Genomic DNA, 17,260 nt, shown 5'->3' with positions numbered 1-17,260 from the left:
CAAATCTTTTTACTAAGTCACAAAAATTAGATGTGGATTTGGGAAATGCAAAGCACACCTAATCCAAGATGAAAGAAAGATTCTTAAAAATGAATACACCTCAGATTCCTGTCCCCAACAGTTTTCATTCCCAATCAATTTCAAACAACACTGAAAAATAAAAATTAATACCATAACCTGCCTGTGTAAGTCATATAGAAAACTAGCTATATATTCCAGATTATCGGCCCCCTAATTACCCTAATATATGGATGAATGTAGTTATGCAACAATTTGCAGAAGTTTTAAAACTATAAATGATCTCACCATATCATATTTACTTTTTATACATTCCCTATTGATGTTATAGGAGAGAGAAAGAACAGCAACCTGTGAATGCTGAGATTTAATCATGACATAGCAAAAACATATCAGAAAAATAAATGTCTTTTTTTTCTTTGCTCCCATCAACTGCAGATAATGGAATAAGAAAGAGATCATAATATTTAATTATTTATCCATGTTTTACCAAGAGTCTGAAAAATAGTACTATCAACAATAATGGTATTAATCACAATAAAAACTATAGTCACGTGCTATAATATTAACAAGAGAAGAATACACCATTTAAAAATAAGGGGTCATGAACTAATATAATATATACATATGGGGAAAACGTGGAAAACTTTTAAATGAATATAACTAAATCAAAGAAACCAATCTAGAAAGGCTACATACTGTATGATTCAAACCATATAATAAAGCAAAAACTATGGATAAGTAAAAAGATCAGCGGTTTCCAAGGGTTGGGGGAGAAGAGATGAACAGGTGAACACAAAGGAATTTTAGGGCAATGAAAGCACTCTGTATGATACCATAACAGTGGATATGTGTCATTATATATTTGTCATAACCCATACAAAGTGAATGGGAGAGGCTGAGTTCTGTAGGGACAGGGGATAGATGGGAATCCTCAATACCATCAGTTCAATCTTGCTATAAATCTAAAACTGTTTTGAAAAATAAGATCTATTCATTTTCATGATGTTGGGTGAGTAAACCCAACACCAAAAAAGTCAACTTTCTTTCTTTTTTTTTTTTTTTAAGTAAGGGCTCTGGAGTCAGAAAGATGTGGTGATGTGTTTGGAAACTAATTCTACCACTTAAAGGCTGGGTAACTTCAGGCAAGTCCTCAACCTCTCAAAGCCTCAGTTTCCTCAACTATAAAATGGGAAAAATAAATAATACCCATCACAAATATGCTAAAATATTAAAGAAAATAAAGTAGTTTAATTAATACCATACTATGAAACACAGAAAGAGAAAAAAAAAAGTATGAGCTATTAGCTATTGTTCTTAGCAGGTTTTAGAGGTGCTACAACTTTATGAAATTTAGTTGGACATTCTATTTAATACAGTACTGCTGAGGAACAGGTAACAAAGCTTCTGAAAACCTTTGTTAGACCCTCCACTGATGAACGTTAAAACTATTTATAGGGATCCTGCTTTCATAATCAGTCTATAATGAAAATAATACTTTAGTGATAATCCCAGTATCATCATTTATTTTCCTCAGTGTATTCTACTATATACGGATATACATATTTGATATGAAGGCAGTATAACATTCTGCTTAAGAAAATGAAATCTAGACCCAAATTCAACACTACCCACATTATCAAGCACTGTGATTTGAGCATGTCATTTAAATAACATTTTTTCAATAGTTATATTGGCACTAATACTAATCACAATAAAACTAAATGATTCAAGGGCTATACATTAGCAAGTAGGAGCAGAGTATAGTAGTTAAAAGGAGTCATGTTCATTAATCCCCTTATCTCTAAAATCTATCAACAATGACATCATATGGCTGATATGAGGATTAAATTATTTAATAATGACTTAATAATAAAATGTTTAGAATATTACCTAATACATAGGAAGTGTTATTTAAGTGTAGGACAGAATAAAATATACATTTTTATTCCTTTCTTTAATTGAGGCCATTAAGAAAAATTTAAAAATTTGACTCACCCTTAATTTCTTCCACTAAAAGTTTATCACATATTTGTTTCTCATATGTTTCTATATGTTCCAAAGATTCCTGAAATAGATCTGCCTCTCTCATCACTTGATTCTGATATAGTATCAGTTCACTATACTCATAGTCTACTTTGTTGGGAGGGACCTAAAAAAAAAAATGGCCAAATTATCTTAATTTGTACAATTACATGAAGTAATTACAAGATCTTTTATAAAATTATTTCCTCAGAATCTTTTCTACAGATTTATAGCAGTTACAAATAAAGAGTGATTAAGTGCATAGATAATTAATACAGTCTTCAAAACAAATAAAGGCATGTGATGTCTGTCTATGGTCAAGTGGTCAGCAAATCCTATACTCAAGTATAAAAATGGCTCAAATCCTAAGGAATCTACCAAAAAAATTACTAGAACCAATGAAGGAGTTTAGTAGAGTCAATGAAAACCCAATAAAACAATTTAATCCACAGTAGCATCAAAAAGAACAAAGTATTTAGAAATAAATATAAGAAACATAGTTTAAATACTAAAAACTATAAAATGTGTCAAGAAAAATTAAAGATCTAAAAAATGGAGACACATTCTATTCCATGCTCATGAATCAGAACACTCAATATTGTCAGGATGGCAACTCTCCCCAAAATTCATCTATAAATTTAATGCAATCTCCATCAAAATCTCAGGAAGCTTTTTCACAGATATTGACAAGTTGATCCTGAAATTCATAACAAAATGCAAAGCACATTTTAAATTGTGCCAAATAATCTCAGTAAAAAAGAAAAAAGTCAAAAGGACAAGTGTTTCAAATATCAAACTTACTATAACTTACAGTAATAAAGACAGTGTGGCACTGGTATAAAGACAGACATACATATCAAGATCCAGAAATAAACTCTTTTATTTCAGTCCACTAATTTTCCCCAAGGCAATGTAATGGGGAACAGGTAATGTTTAAATAATTTGGGGCTGGATTTATAGCTCAGTGGTGGAGCAACTGCCTAGCATGTGTGAGACAGTGAGTTTGATCCTCAGCACCACATATAAATAAATAAATAAAATAAAGGTACTGTCCATCTATAACTAAAAATATTATTTTAATTTTTTTTATATTCTCTTAGTTGTCCATGGACCTGTATTTTATTTATTTATATGTGGTGCTGAGAAAAGAAGCCAGTGCTTCACACATGCTAGGCAATCACTTATCACTGAGCTATAACCTCAGCCCTAAAAATATTTTTTTAAAAAGGGCCAGGCACAGTGGTGAATGCCTGTAATCCCAGCAGCTTGGGAGGCTGAGGCAGGAGGATCTCGAATTCAAAGCCAGACTCAGCAAAAGCGAGGTACTAAGCAACTCAGTGAGACCCTGTCTCTGAATAAAATACAAAAAATAAGGTTGATGTGGCTCAGTGCCAAGTATCCAAATTTAATCCCCGGTACCGAAAAAAGAAAAAAAAAATTTTAAAAAAAGAAAGAAAGAAAGAATGTTGGGAGTATTAAATATCCATATACAGAAAAACTCAAAATGGATCAGAGGTATGGTGGAGCACTTGCCTAGCATGTGTTCGATCCTCAACACCACATAAAAACAATAAAATACTGTGTCCATTTACAACCAAAATTAATTAATTAATTAATTGATTAAAAATGGATCAGAGACCTAAATGTGAGTGCTACAAAGAATTTTAGAAGAACTGGAGAAAATCTTTCTGAACACATGTATAAAAGAAAACACTGGGGCTTTATCAAAATTTAAGACTTTTCCTTTATAAAAAGCATTATTAATATAATGAAAGAAAAAGTTACAGACCAGAAGAAAATATTTGCTAATGATGTATTTGATGAGGAAACCGTATTCAGAATATGTAAAAATTCATACACGTCAACTATTAAACAAACAACCCAATTTTTTAAAAAACAAACAAAAAATGTGATTTGACACCTCAAAAAAATACAACTGGCAAATAAGATCATGAATAAAACTATGCAATATCATTAGTCAACAGAGAAATGTAAATTAAAACAAAGACAGTACTACATGCTAAAATGCCTTCATCAAAAATTGAACAATAAAATCTTGGGGATATAAACAAACTGGAATCCTCATATAACGCTGGGAAAAATCCTGAGTCTCCAAAAATGACATAAATTTATAATTTGCTATGGTTATCATTTGACAATGTGCTATAGTTATATAATAATTATCTTTAGGGATAATTGGATAAAAGATAACTCTGTACTATTTTTGCAAATTCTTGTGAAGTCAAGACTTATAAAAAGATTTTTAAAAAATCAACCTATAGACAAAGAGTATAAAAATTTATTGTTACAAAACAGATATTAAATGTTATCAAAGACTGGGGCTGTAGCTTAGTGATAGAGTAGTTGCCTAGGATGTGTGAGGCATTGGGTTCAGTTCTTAGCACCATGTATAAAATAAATAAAATCAAAGTCTATCAACAACTAAAAAAAATGTTTTTTAAAGTAGATCAGAGACAACAGAAGTTAGGAGACAGGCAAGAAGCACAAATGAAGGATACATGCCTCAGTATCCTCAAGTTACAATGTGGAGAACAAAGAGATACTGCAAATAGTTGCAGGGATCAGTCAGAGGTGTAAATATATTCCCTAATTGATTAAAGATAACTACTTAAAGAACCAAAATATTCATATAACTACACAAATAATTACATGAGAATAGTGAAGAGATGGTAAGGTGATAAAAGAGGGCTATATCCTAATCTATCTAGCACAACAAAAACTGGAAAATAATACTGAAAATAGGAATGGAAATATAAAGGACTATACATGGGCTCTATACTGAGAATTACTTAGTAAAAGATAAAAATGATTCTAGCAGATAAAATTAGCTTGGATATCATTCCAAACACACACACACACACACACACACACACACACACACACACCCCTTACCTTTAGAGTAATTTGCTAAAAGTAAAAGTTTTCTTCAAGAAAATATAAAGAGAATGACATCAACAAAAACATAAGAGTTTAGGGCTGGGGTTGTGGCTCAGAGGTAGAGTGCTCGCCTGACATGTGTGAGCCACTGGGTTCGATCCTCAGCACTACATAAAAATAAAATAAAGATATTATGTCCACCTACAACTAAAAAATAAATGCTAAAAAAAAAAAAATGGTAAGAGTTTAGACCTCCAAAACTTCACTCCTCCATAAGAGCAATACAAAGAACTGGAAAAACCTGTTTGAATCCATTTTTTTCACAACTCTGGAAATTAATCAAAGGCTCAATAACAACACTGAGCTTTGTAGCATTTTAACTTGACCTAGTCATATTCCATGTTCTCTTAAATAGCATTAAAAAATAAAAGCCTGCATTTCTGAAGCAGTTTGGCAGCCCCCAGAGCAAAAAGAGGGAAGAAGCTGGATCTCTTTCAAAGCCTCATCTCCAAAGAATCACAAAGATCCAATGATTCCCTAGAAGACCACACATTCAAAGCTTGATCAGAGCAAAAACCTTGGAAGTGGGGAGATGTTTGTTAAAAACAATTATGGATAAGTGTTTCACCTTTATAGTATCTGAAGCAATGAATGACAGACAAAAAAAAAAAAAAAAAAAAAGATGGTATCCAAAAACCTTGAAGGACAAGCTAGGAATGAGGTGCCGTCCATAGGGAATCTGACTCTGTAATATCTCCAAGAATCCATATACACACATGGCATGTGCATATGCTTAGGAAAGAGCTGAGAAGTCCTGAAGTGCTCACCTCTTCCTGATCTTTAGATTCTGCACAAGCAGGAAGTGAAAGCAAAGGCAATGTTGTAAACTCTCCAAGTTGAATGTTGAAGGAATGCCCCAACATAACCACAGAGAAAAATCAACAAAAGTACAAGTTGGTTCTTTGACAAGATCAACAAAATCAATAAACTTTAGCTAGAATGACCAAGAAAAAAAAGAGAGAAGACTAATTACTAAAATAAGGAATGAAAGAAAGGGTGTTACCACTATGAAATATATATACAATAAAAATTTCATGGTAACAAATTAGATACCTAGATAAAATGGACTAAATTCTAGAAAAGCATAAATCACTAAAACTGATTCAAGAAGAAATTTAAAAAAATGTGAATAGACACATAACAAGAATAAGTAATCAATTAACTTTCCTCAAAGAAAAGGTCAGAACTAGAGAGTATCACAGATGAATTCTACCAAATGTTTACAGAAGAATTAACAACAATCCTTACAAATACATTCAAAAAATAAAACAGGAGGGAATACTTACCAACTTATCCCATAAGGCCAGTACATACTAATACCAAAACCAGACAGTCATCAAAAGAAAACTATAGACCAGTATCCCTTGCCCTAATATCCTTTAACCTTGTTAATAATCAAAATAACACAAAAGAAAAATGGGAAATAAACTTCATTCCCACAAGGTTGGTAAAGACTAATAAAAAGCTGACACCAAGTGTCAATAAAGATGCAGGAAAACAAAAAACCATAAAACACTGTTAGTGGGCATTTAAATTAGTAAAGCTGGCAAGGGCTGTGGCACATACACTTAATCCCAGCTACAGGGAAGCTGAACCAGGAGCCTCAGTAACTTAGCAAGACCCTATCTCAAAATAAAAATCAAAAGGGCGAGGGACGTAACTCAGTGGTACAGCTCTCCCATAATAGCAAAATTAATAAACAGAGCTACTTCAGAGTGTGACAATACAAGGTCTAGCAAAGCTGAAGATATGCAAAGAGCTAAAACTCTTCAATTCCAGCTTCAGTTTTACACTAATGACAAACTTACAAATATGGCCAATGAAACAGTAGACAAGGGATATTCACCATAGCACTATTTATCTAATGGAATACCAAACAGTAATTAAAAGTGGATAAAGTAGGCCTACATGTATTAACATGGATATGTCTTTAAAAACGTTGAATGAAAAAAACTGCATTATTCACATATTTTTTAAATAATTTTTTAGTTGTGGATGGACACAATGTCTTTATTTTATTCATTTATTTTTATGCAGTGCTTAGGATTGTACCAGTGCCTCACAGGTGCTATGCAAGCACTCTACCATTGAGCTATAACTCCAGCCCTATATTTTAAATACATAAAAAAAAAAGTTTTGGTTTTTTGTTTTTTGGGGTTTTTTTGGGTACCAAGGATTGAACTCAGGGGCACTGAACCACTGAGCCACATCTCCAGCCCTATTTTATATTTTATTTAGAGACAGGGTCTCACTGAGTTGCTTAGGGACTTGATGAGTTGCCGGAGCTGGCTCTGAACTCTCATCCTCTTGCTTCAGTCTCCAGAGGCCCGCCCATGCCACCACACGTGGCTAGTTTGTATCTTTTATAGATTTATGTATAAAATAAACATGACAAAGAATAATGTACAACAATTTCAGAATAGTGGTTACCACTGGAGAAGCATATGAAAGGCACTTACCTATTTCTGTAACTTCTTTTTTAATGAAATCTGGAGCAATTATGCAAAATGTTAACATTTCATTTCTCTAATGATATATAGTACATGCTTTTGTATTTTTCTAATTTATATATAAATATATTAGGACGCATTTATATATAAAACAAAAAATGCATGACTGTATGTATGTAAATATGTGCATATATATATATACACACACACACACACACAAATATATATACACATATATATGCATGCTTTGGGGTTTGGGTTGTTGGAGATCAAACACAGGGCTTTGAGCCCACTAAGCAGGCACTCAACCACTGAGCTACAAATCTTGCCACATAAATAATACATAACAGAGTAACAATTCTACAACTATTTTCATCTTCACATATTTTCTTTATCATTTGGATACGTTGGCATTATAGCATAAGACTTTTTATATTATTTGTTTTAAGAATTTTACATTTAAAATTTTTCCAACTATGTCAGAAAATTTTTCAAGTTTTTCCATAGGTTTCAAATTTGGGAGCAGGGCAATTTAGAAGTCTCTTTTTCAGTTGTGGAAGGTATGAAAATATATTAAAATGAAGCTCTTACTTGCTGAGTTTGTCTAAATTCTTCCAGTAGTTTTAGTGCCATATCATAATCCTTCAGCAAATGGTATGCAATGGCATATCCAATCCAGGAAGCACGCTGTGTTGGGCGCAACTGAAGAAGCTGGTATCTTGTCTCCTTCAAAAAAAATTTTGTTGTCGTTTTAGCTCTTTTTAACCTTCTCTAAAATGTTTATATTTCATCAGAGCCTTAAGAAAAGATCTAATACTTTTAACACCTTTCTAATGAACTGAATCAACAAACGCCAGTTCCAGAATAAGAGTAAAGCTGTCACTGAAAACTTTCTTACCTTTGTATGACAAAATTTTCCTCTGACAAAACATTTTCTAAGAGAAACGAAGGTAGTTTATTATAACAGATATTTTTAAAACATCTGAAATTACAATATATTTACATTGTTAAATTTGAGTCCAAAAATAGGATGGATAAAGCCAGAGAAACAATCACTGACTGGACTCTCATAACAGAAATACACCCAATGCTACTGTAATACAGCGCAAGTCCTATACTATTTAGGGACAAAACACCAGAAATTCCACCATATTTGGCCCAGAAGAGGTATCTACCCTAGCAGAAATTCAGTCTCCCTACATAAACCCATAACTTCAAGTTCATTTCTCCAAGTTTTTTTTTTGTATTGGTTGTTCAAAACATTACAAAGCTCTTGACATATCATATTTCATACATTAGATTCAAGTGGGTTATGAACTCCCATTTTTACCCCAAATACAGATTGCAGAATCACATCGGTTACACATCCACATTTTTACATAATGCCATATTAGTAACTGTTGTATTCTGCTACCTTTCCTATCCTCTACTATCCTCCCTCCCCTCCTCTCCCATCTTCTCTCTCTACCCCATCTACTGTAATTCATTTTTCTCCTTGTTTATTTTCCCATTCCCCTCACAACCTCTTATATGTAATTTTGTATAACAATGAGGGTCTCCTTCCATTTCCATGCAATTTCCCTTTTCTCTCCCTTTCCCTCCCACCTCATGTCTCTGTTTAATGTTAATCTTTTCCTCCTGCTCTTCCTCCCTGCTCTGTTCTTAGTTGCTCTCATTATACCAAAGAAGACATTTGGCATTTGTTTTTTAGGGATTGGCTAGCTTCACTTAGCATAATCTGCTCTAGTGCCATCCATTTCCCTGCAAATTCCATGATTTTGTCATTTTTTAGTGCTGCGTAATACTCCATGGTGTATAAATGCCACATTTTTTTTATCCATTCATCTATTGAAGGGCATCTGGGTTGGTTCCACAGTGTAGCTATTGTGAATTGTGCTGCTATGAATATCAATGTGGCAGTATCCCTGTAGTACGCTCTTTTAAGGTCTTCAGGGAATAGTCCGAGAAGGGCAATAGCTGGGTCAAATGGTTTCTCCAAGTTTTAGACAAATGCCACTGCTTGGAGAAACAGGTCACATGAAGAACAATAATTGCAAAGGAATAGGAAAAATGCCACATTTAGTTTCCACAACTCTGTTGTTAGATGGTTGAAAAGAGTGCCAAGTGAATCCATCCACACAGGGATCCCCTTCAGATTCTTTATTTTAAAAAGAATTTTTTTAATATTTATTTTTTATTATAGGCGGACACAATATCTTCGTTTATTTTTATGTGGTGCTGAGGATTGAACCCAGTGCCTCACACATATTAGGCGAGTGCTCTACCTCTGAGCCACAACCCCAGCCCCTTAAAAAAAAAAATTTGACAAAACTCCTCAGACTCTGCCCTCATATGTGTCTTGTTGCCTTTAACATATGACATTAAGTTAAATCACTCTATCCCTTATTTTCATTGTTACTTCTCTGTCACTCTTATTTCTTAAGTCTGGGTGGTTTTATTCTCTGTCAAATTCTGCCATTAGCCTGGGAAAATGCAACACAATGTGGGTCACCTACCCAATAACCTATCATTTTAGTTCCAAGATTTCCTCATCTTTAATCATCTCCTTCTCCACCCTGCTCCAGGGAACCACTTTCACAACCACACCCTAAACATTCATATGCCACTCAGAAATTATAAATCCACATATCAAACTCTAACCATAGTTCCTATCCTGCCAATGCTCTCCTGTGGTGACATTTCTACCTTTGTTATTTAATACCACTAAAGTTCCCCACATCTTTCGCTTTCACCACCAGTTCCTTTTTAACTTATTTCACGATAATTCTCTTAAATTATTTCACAATTTAGTTTAACAACCACTGCCTTGCCAATATTCTTAAATTCCTAAAGATAACTGATTTAACTTCCACCACACCCAGGTTACACACTGAAGAAAAACACACCTATACACACACCTTAAAGAATGGTGCATTATGAAATTCAACAGAGTCCTTGCAACTGCTGCAAAAATCTAGGTTTGGGTCTGAGCTTTACATGGCAGTTGGAGGGCAAAAGAAAGAAGTATATGAATTTATTTAAAAAGAACTGTTAAGAGTTGATGGTTCCTTCATATAATAAAGTGAGAATTTCATTCTGACATACTGATTTTAGGATACTATGTGGTGTAAGCATGTGGAGATGCCCAGCAGAGCTGAAGATTGTCTGAAGAGGTCTAAACTACAGAAAGACTGACTTATTGCAATCCTTCTCAAGTTATTTTATATGTACTAACTTATAATAAAGCTAACAAATCTATACATTTAATTTCAATTACAAAAGTAGAATATCAAACTCACAAAAGTGTAGCATTTGCACATGAGACATTCTTTTAAAAAAAGCATTAAATGAATAAATCATTTATCCTTATTTGATGCTCAGGTATAAAGTTTCATAATTACTATTGCAGGAAGGTCCCAACTGAGTTCCCCTTCTGCCGTAGATTCTAATCAATCAATCATACACAATATTGGCTTATGCTCACCACATTCTGAATTCGCATTCTTTTAAATTTAATCTGTGGTTTTAAAAAAATGTACATTTAAAACTAAAGTACTTACTCGGTAACCTTCAAGATCTCTCATTTGGATCTGCAACAGAGAAAGATCCCTCAAAATTTGCAAATTATCTTTATCTAACTTGAGGGCATTTCGGTAACACTTAATAGCTTCATCATATTTCTTATCGGAACGCTGCAGGAGCCCATATACATGCCAACCTATTAAGTTAAGGAAATAGAGACATTCACAGAAACTGGAATATAAAATGTTAACAAAATGATATTTTATCTAAGATTTGTTTCAGAATGATCTAGGATCAGAGTAAAGGGAACAATGAGGGGTGATGAAGATGAAACCAGAGAAAACTTGACTGACAATTGTTGAATTGTTGAAACTGAGTGACAGGCACACAGAAGATCATTATTCAATCCTCTTCATTTTTCTATGTACTTGAAACTTTCTACAACTTTTACCTAACTTTAGAAACTTCTTAGCAAAAGTTCTTTACATTTTTCTACCTCTATTCCCTCACTTTTTTTTTTATCCCAGTAGCCTCAAAATTTACTTACACAAAAATCACAATTATCTTTTTTTCAAAAAGATTTAATTTTTATTTTATTTTATGTATTTATTTGTGTTTCTAGGGATGCCTCATACATGCTAGATATGCATTCTACCACTGAGTCATGGCCCCAGAATGCAATTATCTTTTAAAACAAGTTTACATTCAATGAATTCTAAATATGTAAAATATCTAAAATATCTCTAAGTTCACTAGTGATAATAAAGACCACAAAAATTAAGTACTTCTCCCAAATTAAAGTCTTAACAGATCTTGGAGCCAAAAAACCCAACAACTATCATACTTACATGCCCTCTCTCTTCACTCTGGAGTAGGCACTGGGATAGAAAAACAAGTATTTAGTATTTTGGAAGAACACTAAGCTAAATATGTGAAAACACTAGTAAGTCTATTCATGTTCAATATTAGTTGCTAAGTGAGATTGTAACGTAAAATTTAAGATATAAGAGCACTAAGTAAAAAGACTGTGAATAAAAATATACATAGGCAAAAGAAATGAAAATCATTTTCAATGATCCATTTTTTAAAAATATCTTTTTAAAAAATATATTGGAATACTATCTAAAGAAAACTACAATTGTAAAGATTCAGTGAAGTAGCCAGGCATTGTGAAACAAGCCTATCATTCCAGCTACTCAAGAGGTTGAAGTTAAGGGAATCACAACATCAAAGCCAGCAAGGGCAACTTAGAGAGATCCTGCCTCCAAATAATAAATAAAACGGGATAGGCAATCAGATAAATGAAAAGTTGTGCTGCAATTGTGTACAATGAATCAAAATGCATTCCGCTTTCTATATACCTAATTAAAATAAATGAATATTTAAAAAACTACACATTTCTGTATACTTTTAAATCATAAAATACTATACATGTGTATGTCCTTGATATTTGTGAATTTCCTAATTTACATTCTCTTTTCTTAGATCAGTGAAAATATACATTTTTCAAGATAGCTAAAAATTAAAGTAATAAAATATGTAGAATATCAACATTAAATGGGGGGGTAGGGTTATAGCTCAGTAGTGGAGCACCCCTGGGTTCCATTCCCAGTACCAAAAAATTAAAACAAAAATATTTCAGTAAAGTAACAGCTATGTCCCTGTGCGTCAACAGAAACCAAGTAAATAACCAATATAGTGTCTTTCTTGATATTAAATAAATAACACTGAAGGAAGGGATGATTGCTTGTTTGTTTTCCAGTACTCTTAAATTTCATGCCTTACTCCTAAAGACAACTGATTTAACTCCTACAACACCCAGCTGAAAAAAAAAAAAAAAAAACACACCTGGGGCTGGAGCTGTAACTCAGTGGCAGAGTGCTTGCCTAGCATGCATGAGGCACTGGGTTCAATCCTCAGCACTACGTAGAAATAAACAAATAAAATAAACGCATTCTGTCCATCTACAACTACAAAAAAAAATTTAAAAAAAAAAACACACCTATATACACACCTTAAAGAATGTGCATTATCAATTTCAACAGAGTCCAACCTCTAGGTGTAAGGTGTAAGTGTTACATGGCAGTAGGAGGGCAAAAGAAAGAAGTAAATGAAGAATTTATTTAAAATGAACTGTTAAGGGCTGGGGTTGGGGCTCAGCAGCACAACACTTGCCTAGCATGCATAAGACACTGGGTTCGATCCTCAGCACCACATAAAAAATAAATAAATAAAATAAAGGCATTCTGTCCATCTACAACTACAAAGAAAAAAATTTTTAAATGTTATAAAAAGAACTGTTAAGAGTTGGTAGTCCCTGGGGCTGGGTCTCGGGCTCAGCAGTAGAGCATGTGTGAGGCACTGGGTTGCATTCTCAGCACCGTATAAATAAATAAAATAAAGGTCCACCAACAACTAAAAAAAAGAAATGATGGTTCCCTCACACAAGAAAGTGAGAATTTCATTCTGGACATAAATGATTTTAGGATACTAGGTAGAGTAAGCACATGGAGATGCATGCTATACAAGTATTCTACTAGTAAGCACACCCAAAGCCAAACCTGTTTTAAAAAGTAAATATGCACATACACACTTTATAGGGATTCTTTAAAATACACCAATAAACAAACAAGGGGTAGGAAACTGATGAAACTAGTAATTACAAAATGTCAGTAATTATTAGAGATGAGTAATGGTTACAAAGACTTCACTGGATTCTCTTCTATGTAGATTTAAAAGTTTTCATACTAAAGGTTTTTTAGTTTGAATTAATAGAAAAAATAAATAAGTAAAATAAACTATATTACTATAAAAGGATACAGACATGACTCTTGACATCATTACGAAGTCCTTTACGAACAAATTCATATGCTTCTTCTTTTTTTCCTAAACAGTTCAATGTTAATCCTTTCATAGCCAAAGTCTCTGAAAAATAATGTTAACCTCTATTTACACATGAAATATTCAAATTATTCTCTTAGCACTATTTTAATATTTGAAAACTGAAGGATTGGTACTGCTTTAATGCTTACACTAGTCATCTTTTTAATCTCAGAATTTTTCTACAAATACAAAAAAATAAAACTACACTTAAGTATTTTCTTAAAGTTTAGTCCAAATCCTTTTCTAAAAATTCCTTAGGTTATAATTAAGTTGTTCAAATGCTTTCTGTCCTTTCAAAACTATAGAAAATGTTGATATCCTATAGAAAAAAATCAACAAAGCAGACTCTTAAGTCCTACTGAATTAAATGTATTACAACTCACTATTCCACAATTAGATCAATTCTAGCCAATCATCATTTAATTTACATGTCACAAAACAATGAATCTACCTAATAAAGAGATAGACAGAACTTAAATAATATATTCAATATTGGAACAGAATTTCAACTAATTCTTAGCTAATTAACATCAGCTTGAATTTCAAGAACATAGGGACTACAGGAGTGAATAAGTTAGCAAGTTAATAAATAAAGATTGTTTAGAATAAAATAATCTCTCAATAATCCACAGAAGGGAATAGACAAAAACAGCGGTTTTCAAACTGAGCTCCATAGATTTTGGAATTTTCAGAACTCAGTGATCCAGCTGCCCAGACCCCAATAACCAAACATCTCTCATCTCTCTTACATATTGAACTTTTCCAGAGACTCCATTTTGATAAAGGTACCATAGCTAAAAAGCTTAAAACTAAGTTTTAAATTTCAAAAATTCCATAAAATGGAAGATTCATTTCCTTCAACATTACTACAAAAGTAAGCAAGGGTCAGCTTATTTTCCCAATAAAGTATTTTCAAGAATTCCTTCTGTTGTTCAGAGACCTCAACTAGTTTTGCTATGACATAGAATCCTATTTTTTTGACTACCCAGATTCTTTGAAAAACACTGAAAATGGATGAAGCAAACACCAGTGCTGGAAAAACAATACAATATACACAATCTAATGGTAGATCAACAGTACCATATTTATATAAAAGGTCAGCAGATATATAAAAGCACATCTGCCAAAGAATAAAACACATGTGACTATCTTCACACTACTTCTGTATTATAAATATTGTCCTAGTTTTATATACAGAAAATCAAGGTCTAAACAAATTCTATTCAAAAATCAGGCCTATAACTTGAACAGGTTGAGCATCCCTAATACAAAAAACTCAAAAGTCAAAGTTTTCTGATCACCCACAGATTCAACATGTATTCCACAACTTTTAGATTTCAGATTTTTGGATAAGGTATATTCACTTGTAGTCTATGCAAAATTCCAAACTCTCAAAAACTCTGAAATCTAAAATAGTCTGGTCTCAAGCATTTCAGATAAGGGATATTCAGCCTGTTAATTACCTCATCCAATTTTCCCAATACATCTCACCTAAAGATACTACAAACACTGAAGCATAATAAAGTAGTCTAGAGTAAGACTTATATGAAGCATAGCTAAAAATAAACTCAATAGAGAACTGCAAGGCCTTGGAATATGGTAAGTACTCTTTCATTTTTAAGTATCCTATCTGATTTTGGAATCAAATATCTCTAGGGCAATCTCTCAACAGACAATACCTCCATGTTCAGCAAATTTGGGGTTCGAAAGAATCATCTTGCAAAACTTGAGGCAATTTTTGTACTGCTTCTGTTCATAACATTTCTGCAAAGAAATATGAACAAAAATTATTTTATAAATGAATGCATAATAAAGCACCTTTTCATTGCATCATATAAATTCTAAATTCAAGATCCAAAATAAGGTCTAAAACAAGACTTGTAATCAATTTATATCACTTAAAACATGAAGTGTACTTTTGTTACCTACTCTTTGCCAAACTGTTCTAGAATCTGAGTATTTTTACTTTAATAGGAGATAAAGAAAAAAGACATTTAGTAAATAGGAAATTTATCAACCAACACTGCCACAGAATTTAACTGAAAATTCAAAAACAAAACATGTGTGATAACAGAAAAATATTAGAACACTCCATTAAAAGTCTTTGCTATTTCAAGAATGAAACCAAGAACCAAAACACACATTTAAAAATGACATTTATTGAGTTATTACTATGTATCTGTACAAAACTTGGCATATCTTAATGCTTTCTCTCTCTCTTTTTTTTTTTTTTGGTACAAGAGATTGAATCCAGGGACACTTAATCATTGAGCTATATCCTCAGCCCTTTTTATATTTTATTTTGAGACAGGGTCTTGCTAAATTGTTTAGGGCCTCGCTAAATTGCTAAGGCTGGCTTTGAACTCAAGATCTTCCTGCCTTATCCTCCTGAGCCACTGGGATTACAGGCATGCATTACCACACCCAGCTTTATTTGTGTTTTAAGTCATACATAAAGATTATATTTAGTAATGGGATACCATCAAATGTTTCAATATTACATACATTGCAAAATGCTTAAATTAGGCTAAACATTTACCTACTCAAATATTTATCATTTCCTTATGAATGAAAATCCGTTCTTCTAGCTTTTTGAAATCCACAGTATATTATTATTATTTACAGTCAAACTACTCTATAGCAGCATACCAGAATTTCCTGCTCTTCTCTAATTATAACTTGGTACCCACTGTTCAGCCATTACTCATTCCGTGCCCCCACCATTCTCACTGACCTCTGGTAACTACCATTCTACTCAACTTATATGAGATCAACTTTTTCAATATTATTCACATGAGTAATATGTCTTTCTGTACATGGCTTATTTCACTTAATGATTATCTCCACTTCTACCCATGCTGCTGAAAATGTCAGGATTTTGTTCTTTTTTTTAATGACTGAATAATACTCTATTGTGAATATGTACCACATTTTCTTTACCCATTCATTAGTTCATGGACACTTAGGTTGTTTCCATTAGCTGTTGTGAACAGGGCTGCAATGAGCATACGAAGATAAATATCTCTGTCACACCGATTTCATTTCCTTTGGATATTTTGTGAGGAGCCTCCATACTGTTTTCCAAGATGGCTGTACTAATTTACATCCCCACCAACAATGTCCAAGGGTACTTACTCTTCTCCATATTCTTGTCAGCACTTATCTTTAGTCTGTCATCTTAGTTCTTATAACAATTCCTTAAGGTAGGTATCATTACTTCTACTTTGCAAATGTGGAAACTGAAACTTGAGAATGCAAAAACTTATTTATAAGTAGTTCAACTTAGCTGAAAACTCTGGTCTAGCTCCAAAGACCATCACTAGCCCAACACAAGCATAAGCAACATCTTTATTCCTAAATGCTACCAGTTCAGGCTAAGTGATCAATGCACTGATCAAGAGAAC

General features: G+C 32.9%; 1 protein-coding gene across 3 annotated transcripts in view; it reads right to left on the bottom strand.

Annotated features, from left to right (window-relative positions):
• Naa16 (N-alpha-acetyltransferase 16, NatA auxiliary subunit) overlaps positions 1-17,260 on the bottom strand; it is a 58,293-nt gene that overhangs the window by 37,516 nt on the left and 3,517 nt on the right. For all 3 annotated transcript variants that reach the window (XR_013092855.1, XM_076871922.1, XM_076871924.1), the window contains exons 2-6: positions 15,536-15,620; positions 13,794-13,898; positions 11,012-11,169; positions 8,043-8,177; positions 2,017-2,170 (exon numbers count right to left, since the gene is read on the bottom strand). Coding sequence is in view for 2 of the 3 variants with exons in the window: in XM_076871922.1 (XP_076728037.1) it covers positions 2,017-2,170; positions 8,043-8,177; positions 11,012-11,169; positions 13,794-13,898; positions 15,536-15,620 (637 nt within the window). In the remaining variant the exon portion in view is untranslated. The remainder of the gene's footprint in view (positions 1-2,016; positions 2,171-8,042; positions 8,178-11,011; positions 11,170-13,793; positions 13,899-15,535; positions 15,621-17,260) is intronic.

The sequence above is a fragment of the Callospermophilus lateralis genome, chromosome 12 (assembly GCF_048772815.1).
Source record: "Callospermophilus lateralis isolate mCalLat2 chromosome 12, mCalLat2.hap1, whole genome shotgun sequence".
Taxonomy (NCBI): domain Eukaryota; kingdom Metazoa; phylum Chordata; class Mammalia; order Rodentia; family Sciuridae; genus Callospermophilus; species Callospermophilus lateralis.
This window is presented reverse-complemented; position numbering and strand designations above follow the sequence as displayed.